Here is a 12,932-nt window from a genome sequence, read left to right on the forward strand (position 1 = left end):
CCGCAGCTCAGCTTTTGCTTGCCTCGTAGCTACCCGTGTTTTAAATTACTGTAAATTTGATAGTATGTGGTAATAGGTAGTCGCGAGTCTGTTGAGAAAAGTAGTACACTAAACCATGCTCGCTAGATTTGTGTGGTGTTTTTGTCTTTTTTAGCTGCATTTGATAGGCTCCACGTTAACAAATATGTGACAAAGTCCTTTCCTTTCATTTTTTGATTCGTTCACCGCATATTCATTACTGGAAAGTCAAGTTAGCAGCAAGCTAGGTCAGGAACCGGAGCCTCCGGAGGACCGAGTCACTGAACGGGAAGTGGCAAAACTCAGTCTTGCCCCCCTGCCTGCACGCTGGCTGCTCATTGGCCACACGTGGAAGTGAGTGACATACGCCCTGATTCTGTTTCCGGTCCCTCCCCTGCCCGCGATGAGGCTGGCGTCTGATTGGTCGTGTGCGATGTCAGAAGACGCTGCCGCTTGCTCAACGCCCTCCCACGCAGTGAACAAGCACCAACTTCATAGAACGAATCAGTGCAGATGGTGATTAGTTCGGTCTCGTTCACCCAAACAATTCGTTCAAAAAGAACGAATCGTTCGCGACCGATACAACACTAGCTGCCAAAGGTCCCTCTACTCAAGTAATGCTGAAGTTTAGCTCTCTTTGTTGTGAAAATGGCATCATAACATATTGAGTGCGACAACAAGTGAAAGGGTCGTACAGCGCAAATATTAGAGCTTTAAATACCTTAACGTGACTCATTTATCAATCAAGTAAATGCCGCCATTTTCGGGATACTTATGATAACCCTACGCTAAACCTAAAGACTCAGGATGAGTGTAACATTTTGTGTCTGTAACGTTAAATTAAATTAGAAAACGATTTAATTAATATATATACTGGACTGTCTCAGAAAATTAGAATACACAATATTCTAATTTTCTGAGACAGTCCTGTACATTAATCCACCATTTAAAGCAGGGGTGTCCAAACTTTTTGCAAAGGGGACCAGATTTGGCGTGGTAAAAATGTGGGGGGCCGACCTTGGCTGACGTCCTTTACATAGAACAATATACAGGACTGTCTCAGAAAATTAGAATATTGTGTATTCTAATTTCCTGAGACAGTCCAGTATATATTAAAAAAAGGCATGGCCGATATTTTTTAGCCGATTCCGATATTTTGAAAATGACGTGATCGGACATCTAACTGTAACTGATGTTGCACTTTTGACTTTACATAGCCTTAACTGTACAGAAGTATTTGTTACTTGAAAACAGGCAGTATTTTTATTTATTTGTTGCTGGCCGTTTTATTTTTGCTATTGTTTGTTTCCCCTGAACTGTTGTTTATATGACTGTGCCAGTTCACTAAATAGTTCAAGTTAATGTGCAATTGTTCTTTTGAAGTTATTTTTACTACTGTGTGTGAATTTCAGTAGTCAGTCACTACACTAGCCAAAGAGCTAAGAGGCATTTAAACAGTTGAAAATGTTTACATTTTAAGTGTTTATTTCATTTTCTTTAAAGCAAAATAAAGGCAGTCTTTTGGAAAGTCAGACTTGTTTTTTTTTTTTTTTTTAATGCAAAACGCAAACCGAAAACGTGATTCCAAAACCAAAGTTCAAACCGAACCGTGGGCTAACTGAACCGTTGCACCCCTAGTATAGACAACTGTATTACTATGAATCATTATGGAGGCGTCTCATTGAGATTGGACAATGAATAATTTTTTGCTTTACAATCCTGAAAAACTGATTGTTGATAAATGGCCTGAGGACCCGAAGCATAAACCCCATCACATCAGAAATCTGTTTGTTAGCAGCAGTGTTTTTTAGCAGCCCTTTTAATTTTGTTCTAGTCGTTTTGGCAAAAATTCTTATTAGTCTTGGTTATATTTTAGTCATTTCAAAATGTGTTCAGTCTTCGTCTCGTTTTAGTTGACGAAATCTCATACAAATTTCATCTACTTTTAGTTGACAGTTACTAAAAATGTTTTCATCTGTAAAATTCAAAAGTTTTAGTTAAAAAAAATAAAGGTTTCTAACAATTTGGAATGAACAATGACAGATGAGCTTACATTGTAGCATCTACAATGACAACGCCAACTTCGTGATGATAATACACACTCAGCAGGAAAAACGGTACATTACTTTCAATTACTTAACCCCACCCACAAGCCATGAACTGTATGTTTAAAAAAAAGTTACTGAGAGTTTAAAAAGCCCTTGCAGAGCTGCCTTGGTAACACTTTACAGACCACCAAAGTATAACACAATGTTTTTTGATGAGTTTACCAAAATGCTGTCTTCTGTCTGCATGGACTTTGATTGTGTTGTTCTAGTGGGTGACTTTAACATTCATGTTGATAATCCTGAAGAAGGATGTGCTATAGAGCTTTTAAATATTTTGGATACATTTGGTTTATCTCAGCATGTAACACATGCAACACATAACAGAGGGCACATACTGGATTTAATAATATCCAAAGGTCTTAACATCTCTGAGGTCACAGTGAATGATGTTGCTCTGTCTGATCACTACTGCATTATGTTTAAAATGACCACCCCTGTCCATCCTCTGAAAAGGGAAACAGAGGTGATTAGGAAGCGTTACATAAGTGATAACACTTGTGCGTTATTCACACAGGCCTATGCCTCACCATTAACCCCTACAATAGCTCCAGTGGAAGAACTTGTAAATAGTTTCAGTTCCAGTGTGATGACTGTAATTGACACTATTGCCCCGATTAAGACAAAATCTTTGTCAAGAAAGAAGAGGTCACCCTGGAGAAATGCCATACTAGCTATAAAACAAAAGCAAGTTTGTAGACGAGCAGAACGCAGATGGCGAAAAAACAAACTCCTAGTTTTTTATGATATCTACAAAGATAGTCTTCGCAAATACAACCAGGAACTGAAAAATGCTAGACAGTCATATTTTTCAGAGATCATTAGTAGAAACACTAACAATACCCGCACACTATTTTCTGTTGTTGACAAACTGACAAACCCACAAGCATCAATACCTCAGGAATTGGCATCTGAGGTGTCCTGTAATAATTTCGCAGCATTCTTTACACACAAAGTACTAAAGATTAGACAGACTGTGTGCAACTCCAGATTAACAAATGTTACACTAAATGCCTCCCAAAATGTCCCCCACGTCAATCTTAGACAGTTTAGCCTCTTGGACTATGCCACTTTAACAGAAATTGTGTCGAAATTAAAGCCCACAACATGCTGCCTTGACATCCTTCCTTCAAACTTTTTCAAAACTGTTTTTCATTGCATAGCCCCAGACATACTTCAGATTATAAATACTTCTCTCCAAACAGGAGAGTTTCCTCAGACTTTAAAAACTGCAGTAATAAAACCTCTCCTAAAAAAACCTAATCTGGATGCCTAAACCATTAGTAATTACGTATTAAGGGTTGTGTTCGAACAGATCCAGAATTATATGATGCAAAACAATCTTTTTAACTCATTTCAGTCTGGATTTCGACCACAACACAGCACCGAGACTGTGCTTATCAAAGTCCTAAATGATATTCGTCGGAATACCGATGCAGGCAAATCATCTGTTCTGCTACTATTGGATCTCAGCGCCGCATTTGACACGGTTGATCACAACATACTACTCAGCAGATTGGAACAGTGGGTAGGGCTTACTGACACTATTCAGTGTTTCCCCTAGGATTTTTTGAAGCTGTGGTGGTGGGCTGCATCGGAGTCGGACAGCCTCACCATGTCGTGCCACAGCGAATTTTTTTTTCTTCATTTTTTCCCCCAAGAAGAACCATAACAAAGATATATTTGAAATATTTCATTAGCCAGGCTAATGTTGTACCTCTCAGCTACAGTACATGTATGTAAAATGCGTAGCTGATTACAGCTACGTTACCCGATGTACTAATGCGACTTTTTTTCTCGTGGCAATAGTACGACTTACATCTCGTAGTGACTCAGGGTTGGCAACCCAAACTGTTGAAAGAGCCATATTTGACCCCCAAAAAAACACAAAAAAAACTGATACAGTATGTCTGGAGCCACAAAAAATTAAAAGCCTTTTACAAGCCTTATAATTATCGATACTAGCTATATTAGCCTACTATAGAAATACGTAATTAGCCTTCATGATTAAATGTTTGTTTTCCCTGCAGTGGATCCTATAGAGAATGACGCACCACGTGACTACTCTGTTGTACTATGCCACCACAAGTTTAACTTCATTACAATATTAATGAATTGAAAGAATGTTTGTGTCATGTTTGTCCTCCTAGAAATCCTATTAAAACAAAAAAATATATTTCCCTCCCCCATCTTTTTCCATTTAAAAAAAAAAAAAAAGCTCCGAAGCATCGCTAAAGAGCCGCATGCGGCCCGAGAGCCGCGGGTTGCAGACCACCGTCGTAGTCCTCCTTTTTCCTTTTATTTGACCCTCATAAGTACTACATTACCACAACAATAACAGTCCTTCTGTCAACTGACCCATTTAGAGCACTGGGGGAATTCTAATAGCCGTGTAAAGAGTTTTACTTGATTCGGTGAGAAGGTGAATAGTTTTTTCCCCGTTGTTCGTAAACTAAATTTCCACACAAAGGCACGTCGAGGTACCATTAACTTAGCAAGGAGAGGTATGAGAGTCATTTTTCGAGTGTCCCAGAGCTCGCGAAATTTGGGTGGGGGGGCGCATTTATCAAAGTTTCGTCAGCCGTAATTGTCTGAAGTTGGCGCGCCGGTGTTGTGCCGAAAAATAGCCACTCCACGTGAAATGTCCCCCCTGACGGGAGCGCCCACACGTCACTCGTACAAACAGCCTTTTCTTACCAATCGATGGACACAGAAACGACGTTCTTGTACCGTGAATATGTATCATTTTACTCTGCTTGAACTGATAAATCGTTTACTGTGACCAACGCTCTGAAAATAGAGCAAGGCTTTATTTTGGGCCCCGCCTCTCCGCAGTCTCTCAGCGCAAGTTAGTCAAAGTTTGCTTTCCGTCCAAGACGGCCGTCCACCGCTCACTTTCGCCGAAAAGTCCGATCCAAATTATTGTAATGCCCCGGATATGGGCAAGAAGGAGAGAAGTCTGTATTTGCTTACCCACTTTATTGTGGTAACAATAATAAAGAAAAACAATAACAAAATAACAGCGGGCTGCTACAACATGCGACCGCTATCTCTCGCTATCTCGCTCGTTCTCCCATTCTTCCCACTCGTTCCCCTTGCGTCTCTTAAGGGGGGGCCTGCATAGTTACGAACATTAGGCTACAATACACAATGAATAGGTGTCCGCTGAACTCCTCCCACTCGGCTGCCGCTAGTTTGAAGCGGCCTTAAAAAAAAAATTTTTTTTTTTAAATAAATAAATAAAATACATCTCATTTGCCAGGCGTGGCGGCTTTCATTTTAGTGTGGCGGTGCGCCACAATCTGTTGAATATAGGGGAATCCCTGCTATTCTTCAGTGGTTCACATCCTATTTACATGATAGGGATTTCTTTGTGTCAATCGGAAACCATCAGTCAGAACGAACCAAATTCACGTGTGGAGTCCCTCAAGGGTCAATTCTTGGACCACCCTTATTTAACAGCTATATGCTTCCATTAGCTCAGATAATGGAACAGTATGACATCTCCTATCACGCCAATGCAGATGACACACAACTGTACATTTCTGTGTCCCCACATGATTATAGTCCCTTAGTCACCCTGAGCAAATGCATTCATCAAATCAATGAATGGATGTGCCAGAATTTTCTCCAGTTAAATGTGCAGAAGACAGAGGTGATCATTTTTGGGCCAAAAAAGGAAAGGTCAAAGATAAGCAGCAAACTTAGCACAATTACAGCTACAAATCAAGTCAGAAACCTTGGCGTAATTATTGACTCAGACCTAAAATTTGATAGCCATTTAAAGTCCGTCACTAAATCCGCTTATTACCACCTAAAAAATATATCCAGAATTAAGGGGCTTCTGACTAGGCCTGAACGATATATCGTTTAAACATCGCCATCGCGATGTGCGCATGCGCAATAGTCCCATCGCAAGGACGTGCGATAGTTTTTTCATTTCATTTTTTAAAATCCACAAACGTTTGTTTTGAGCAAGGAGCGAGAAAGAGAGTGCAGTCTCTCATTCTCTCCAGCTCGCAGTCATCGGCTCCTCCCCCTCCCCTGCTAGAGCGGAGTGGAGGGAGGAGGGGCCGAACAGCAGAGCGGAGGGAGGAGGGGCCGTTTTCAAAGTGAAAGCAAGCAATCAAGCAGCACGTTGAATAGGGAAGACTGTCTCCAAAAGGAGTTTTAGAAGTATTTTGGCTATCGACAAGAATATAAGGAACAAAAAACAGCCCTGTTGACAGTGCCTCGCCATGGTTGCCTCAACAAGAAGTAATCCGTCGAACATGTGGGACCATTTAAAACGCAGGTATCTATGCATTCCTGCTACGAGCTTCCCATCAGAGGCTTTTTAGTACAGGTGGGAACATTGTTACGTGCCAACGTTGTTGTCTCAAGCCTGCAATGGTGGATAAACTAGTAGTCTTGGCCAAAAACCTATGAGACCCAGTTGAGAATTGCTGAGCAAGGAAGGTGGACGATATGCAGACAAATACATAAATTTGGGAGTTAAAATGGTTCTGTTATTCATCAGTTATTTGCTGTTATTCAGTTCAATTATTTACAAGTTCAATTGAGTTTCTGTTTCTTTTATATTTAAATTAACTGTAAATCGTATTTTTCAAATAACTATAGTACAGCTGCACATAAAGTTTTGATACTTAATATTTTTTAAATATTTTTACAACTTTGTTGCAGTTTTGCAGTTCTATATTGTTATATTTTGTGTAAACAACTCAGGGGACTAATGCACTTGCACTTTTATTTGACAGATTTAATATTTAAGTTCAAATATGTTGACAACTTTATTGTTTTACTGAGGTTCTTATTTATTGTTATAGTTTGTGAACAACTCTTATTTGTCATATTTAATATTTTTGTTCAAATATGTTTACAACTTTGTTGTTATTTTACCGAAGTTGTTATTTATTGTTATATTTTGTCAAAAACTCAGGGGACGAATGCACCTGCTCTTTTATTTGTCATTTAATGTATTTGCTGCTGTTGAAGTGTCAAATATTGTGTTCAAGAAATTATCTATTTTGTGCAGACATGGCTTCCTGGATCCCTTCATAATAATACAGCAATCTTAATCATTCACAAATGAAACCGTATTATATGAATACACTGTGGTCACGGTGTGTCATGCAAAGTATTTCCAAACAGCTATTCAAGTCATCTAGTGAATACTTCTTTAAAATTATTTATTATTATTTTTTTTTTTTTACTATCGCAATATAATATCGCAATATATTGCACACCTAAAAAAAATCGCAACAATAGTTTTTTCCAATATCGTTCAGGCCTACTTCTGACTCAACAAGACATGGAAAAACTTATGCATGCATTCATTTTCAGCAGATTGGACTATTGCAACGGTATATTTACAGGTCTTGATAAAAAATCAGTCAGGAAGTTGCAGCTGGTACAGAATGCTGCAGCCAGAGTCCTCACAAATACAAGGAAGCTGGACCACATTACACCAGTTTTGAAATCGCTACACTGGCTTCCAGTAAGTCAAAGGATAGACTATAAAATACTACTGCTCGTCTACAAAACACTTAATGGCCTTGGACCAAAATACATGCTTGACTTGTTAGAGTCCTATGAGACATCTAGACCCCTAAGGTCGTCTGGAACCGGTCTTCTGCATGTTCCAAGAACAAGAACCAAGCAGGGTGAGGCAGCATTTAGTTATTATGCTCCTCACCTCTGGAACAAGTTACCTGAACGTCTGAAGTATGCTCAAACTGTTAGCTCTTTTAAATCAGGGCTAAAAACGCTTTTGTTTAGCACTGCATATCTATAACTGTCTATATATTTCAATCTACCTGCTTTCTATTCCTCTTGTTTTTATCTCCATTGCTGATTTCAATTATTATTATTAGTAGTAGTTTTTGTTTTATTTTTATTTTATTTATTTATTTTTATTCTGTGATTAAATGCGATCTTTTGTCTTCGTTTCTACGTTGTGTTGATTTAAATGTGATTTTTATGATCTTCATGTGATGTAAAGCACTTTGAATTGCCTTGTGTTGAATTGTGCTATATAAATAAATTTGCCTTGCCTTGCCTTTAAAAGGATTCTTACCACGCTAAAGTTGATGCTAATGCTAACGCGAATGCTATGCTAACGCGACAAGTTATATTTAGTGTGTGATGATCCCTCAGCACAGACCTTTAAAGGCTAAAGCAAGATTGCATATTCTCTCTTTCCAAAATAGGTAAACAAACCTCTACCATGCGTTGCAAAACAAGCAAGATGGAGCGAAGCCGAGCTTGAAAAACATCCTAAATTCGGTGAGGAAAGTGAGGGAGATGCGCAGCACATCTCACACGGTTGACATGACCCAAACACGGCTACAATGCAAGCTGATGTACTACACGTACACTATGAAAATGTCACACATTGTGAACAAAACTGTTGCATTTTCGTCTGATTCAGGAGTAATTTTAGCGATGTATGTGGGGATGGAGTACGTTTTTGCCTTTATGGCATTGAATGTGAGGTCATACCAGTGTAAGATCATCAGCCGAGTTGGTCTCTGGAGGGCCTTTTGGCTCAGTATGAGGAGCAGCATCTTTGACACAGGACGGACTGTCTGACATTTCGTTGTTGTCCTGCAACAAGACAGATACCATATTGAAATAACTTGCAGTCTCGCTATTGGTGTTATTGTACAGTATGAATGTAGTCATTTTCCGCCCTCCATTGGCAATAGAAAATGACTGTGCGTGTGTGTGCGTAGAATTGACCTCAGCGTCCCCAGCGGCTGCTTCGGCGTGACCAGCGGCTGCTACGGCGTCAACAGCGGCTGCTACGGCGTCAACAGCGGCTGCTACGGCGTCTTCACCGGCTGCTACGGCGTCTTCACCGGCTGCTACGGCGTCTTCACCGGCTGCTACGGCGTCTTCACCGGCTGCTACGGCGTCTTCACCGGCTGCTCCATCGTCCCCAGCGGCTGCTCCGTCGTCCCCAGCGGCTGCTCCGTCGTCCCCAGTGGCCGCTCCGGCTTCTTTGTCGTTTCCAGTGGCCGCTCCGCCGTCTTCACCGCCCGCTCCGCCGCCTTCGCCGGCCGCTACGCCGCCTTCGCCGGCCGCTACGCCGTCTTCGCCGGCCGCTACGCCGTCTTCACCGGCATCTTCACTGGCTGCTCCGTCTTCTTCACCTGCTGCTCCGTTGTCTTCTAACAGTTTCCGAGTAAGAATATTTTTGTAATGAGCTTTCATTGATTGCCAACTGTGTGTGGTCACATGCTCCTTTTCCATTTGCTGCCAGACACTGTTGCCTTTACTTTCAGACTTTCGCCGGCTGATGTACTTCAGAATGGCGGCGTCTTCAGCTGGGCTGTACGCATGCCTGCCTGATGGAAAGCAAACAGACTTGATTGTAAGGTGCGCCATGCTGTGTCGTTGCAGTGTTCACGCAATTAACAGTGTTAGTAGTATAACTTGCTTCATTTACATGAAATTATAACCAATAGAAGAATTTAACCTAATGCTTCGTCGTAGCTCCCAGCGAAGGTACATGTATGTGCGAAGTGGCTCACAGCTACATTACCCCTACGTAATAATGTAACTTTTTTTCCCTCGCAGCAATATTATGACTTTAATCTCGTTCTTTTTTCTTTTTTTTAATTATTTATTCGGGGCAAATACTCCGTCGTATCAACGTACATCATTAGGTATTTTCATGTACTTCACTCCAGTGATACGTGACATTTATTCATGTACTATGGTGGTACTCACACTAATGCTGAGAAAAATACAGACATACCACAAGAAGTAACAATTGTTTTGAATCCTGTTGGAAAAGTGAAGTCACAGTGTTCTGAAACTGTTTACATTCCATTCTTTTGCACTAGGTAATGCCATCAGTATTTGACTTCATTGTTTGTGATACATTATTGTTATTTATTTATTTGTACTTTAATAAATAATATAAGTGTTCCAAAATATTTTTGTGAATTAATAATCGTCATCAAAAATTTTATTGTTAGCAATTTTTTTTTTTTTAAAGGTTCATAAAAAATATCCGATGAGTCCACTAATCATTAAAAAAGTCTGCAGACTAATCGGGAGAAAAATAATCATTTGGGACAGCCCTAATCCACACACCACGCTTTGTCAACATGGAGGAGCTTATCATTTTAGCAGTGTGTGACCAGTACATACTTTATATTACCCCCGGCATGATTTTCCAGACATAAACCAAAAAGCAGAGTATTGAAAGTTGTTGGCGCTCAGAAAATAAATTTTAAAATGCCCAAAAAATTCATAGCTAATCAGTGACGAGCGATGAGGCACAGGAAGAAGGCGGTGCGTGTCCCTGTCGCGTGCCGGTGCAGTCGCATCGCGCCCCGTGTGTTGGCTTTCACCTCAACGGCAATGTCTTTCGCATTTTGCCATCGCCTCTTGTGTGTCGAGCCCCTGACCCGCTCCACACTAGTACTTTTAAAACTAGTCCCATCTAGGATTTCTGAGAGCGATATGGCACCGATCTCATGTAAGTTTTTGCACGATTTCACGCAAGCGTAACTAAACAATGGCGCTGTCAAAATGATGAAATTTTACAAAGAATCTTGACTTTGCAGGTTTATTGCAAAAAAGGTTTATTTTGTGGTAAAAATATAAATCAAGTGATATTACTTCCCGATACTCTATGCTGTTTATGTGACTCTACTTGTCAAATGTCATACGATTGAGTGCGACTTTTAGCAACGAGTAGAGCACACTACAGTGGTACTTCTACATACGAAGTTAAATCATTCCAGGACCTTGCTTGTAAGTCAGAATGGTTGGATGTCGAGCAGGATTTTCCCATAAGAATACATTATAATTCCATTAATTCCTTCCACAGCCCAAAAACCTACACTAAATCCTTAACAAAACTGCCAGTACTATTGCAAATAGCAATTACACAGAGCAAAACAAATAAATTATGAATAAAAATTGGAATAATAACAATTACAATAACAATAACAATAAGTAACAATTAGAGGTGGGAATCTTTGGGTATCTAACGATTCGATTACGATTCAGAGGCTTCGATTCGATTATAAATCATTATTGATGTCACCCAAGCCCCCCACTTTTAATGTTTTTTACATTAGTTCCAAAATAGTTTTAAAAAATCCTATTAGGCTAAACCAAACTAATATTTCAGCATCAAGTTAACAGTTAAAAACATTAAATAAAATACTCAAGTCCCCATTCTGTATCAGCAGCTTTAAACTACATCCAATTAATTCAATGATGTGAATCAACCGTTAAAGTTGATAACATTGCTCACGTTCTTCCATAATTTCCCTTCTGTCTACTTACAACATGTCAAAGTTTTAAAACTGTTTCATCATTTAAAGATAGATTCAAGTCAAGATTTTGCCGATTTAGGAGTATTTCAGATAAAAAGTTCATTAGGTTCGCTACAACAGAGCCTTCTAGAGAAGTCTACTCCTTTAAGATGGCGGCTGTTTACAACGCGGCAACTACTAAATGGCAAGTCTGTCATTTCGTATCTAGTTCTCTTTATATGTCCTAACACCGCCGTCGTCTGTCATTTAGCATCTAGTTCTGCATATATGTGAGATCTACTATAGCCGTATGTTTGTCAGGCATGAAAATGGGTCAGGGGTAAAAAAGGTGAGAAAGGTGTGGAGGAAATATGTTCCGGCGTTCTGCCAAAATGTCCGCCGTCGGCAAAACGTCCTACATGTGGCGAATTTGACCATTTTAATTTTTCACATAAGACTTAATATTCGAGTTAACGGGGGTTTAATTAGTTGAAGGAGTTGATTTCAACCACCATTGACTCGCGCTAGCTTAGCCACTCCGGAGCCCTGAAACTAGCAAATAACTGTCAAACTGCACAGAATTTGTTCAAATAATTTCCAACGACTAATTAAACCCCGGCTAACTCAAAGGTTAAGCCTAATGTAAAAAATTCTGAACTTCCCCTTTAAAATAAAGACCATTGAATATGGCCCTTAAAATGTTGTCTATTAAAGTTTTATAGCAATAAAACAAACAACACAAATGAATAAAATGAACAGGAATCCTTCAAAGTATTTCATAATGGGTCCAAATTATTTTTCGAACAGATCATATGACTATAGAACCTTAGAGACGGCCGTTTGCATTGCTTAGCCAAAACTACAGCTGAGGAGGCAAGATGGATATTTAGAATTTCTTTAAACCTAAGCTTTCAAAACCCTCAACAACAACTGAGCTTGAACCGAGGATTGAGCACGAGCAGTATCAAAAAGTCCTGGCTGTCGTGTTACCTGTTGTGCTGTAATTCCAAGTGGTACTTGAATTGGATGCTTATAGCGGTGGACAGTCTTTTTGAGCCAGCGCAAAGTTTGCAGCGCACGGAGATATTTTTGTTATCTTTACTGGACAAAAATGTGAAGTAATGGCTGTGTTTCCAGTGTGCAAATGCAGCCGTTTGTAGTATATCTCCTGCCTATTTCATTGCATCCTGGCGAGGTAGCAAGGCTATGTTGTTTTGGCCGCAAACTCCCAGCGCTCACGCATCATGGTAATACACGTGACCCTTTTTGTTCCATCCCCGATTAAAAAATGTGACATGTGGTGTCACTCCCATGACTACAGTATTCTTCATTCTACACACATTATGGGGCAATAACAAAATAGTAACGCACAGGCATCAAGGAAAGTAATTTTACTCAGATTACTGATTTAGAAAAATTAACGCGTTAGATTGTTCTTTACTGAAAGAAAGTAATCAGATTAGTTACGCATTACGATACCGCGTTATTGACAACACTGCTTTTATATTACCGTTAAATACACAAGCTTGAC

The 12,932-nt window shown here is 39.8% G+C and overlaps 1 protein-coding gene across 2 annotated transcripts in view; it reads right to left on the minus strand.

The window, feature by feature from the left end:
* The window catches only part of terf2ip (telomeric repeat binding factor 2, interacting protein), a 54,519-nt gene that overhangs the window by 26,409 nt on the left and 15,178 nt on the right, over positions 1 to 12,932 (minus strand). The window contains exons 4-6 of one of the 2 annotated variants that reach the window (XM_057846213.1): positions 9,404 to 9,472; positions 8,865 to 9,295; positions 8,625 to 8,729 (exon numbers count right to left, since the gene is read on the minus strand). In XM_057846213.1, the coding sequence (XP_057702196.1) occupies positions 8,625 to 8,729; positions 8,865 to 9,295; positions 9,404 to 9,472 (605 nt within the window). Of the gene's footprint in view, positions 1 to 8,624; positions 8,730 to 8,864; positions 9,473 to 12,932 lie in introns of both variants that reach the window. The other variant, XM_057846212.1, reaches the window with a different exon arrangement.

The sequence above is a fragment of the Corythoichthys intestinalis genome, chromosome 9 (genome assembly GCF_030265065.1).
Source record: "Corythoichthys intestinalis isolate RoL2023-P3 chromosome 9, ASM3026506v1, whole genome shotgun sequence".
Classification (NCBI taxonomy): Eukaryota; Metazoa; Chordata; class Actinopteri; order Syngnathiformes; family Syngnathidae; genus Corythoichthys; species Corythoichthys intestinalis.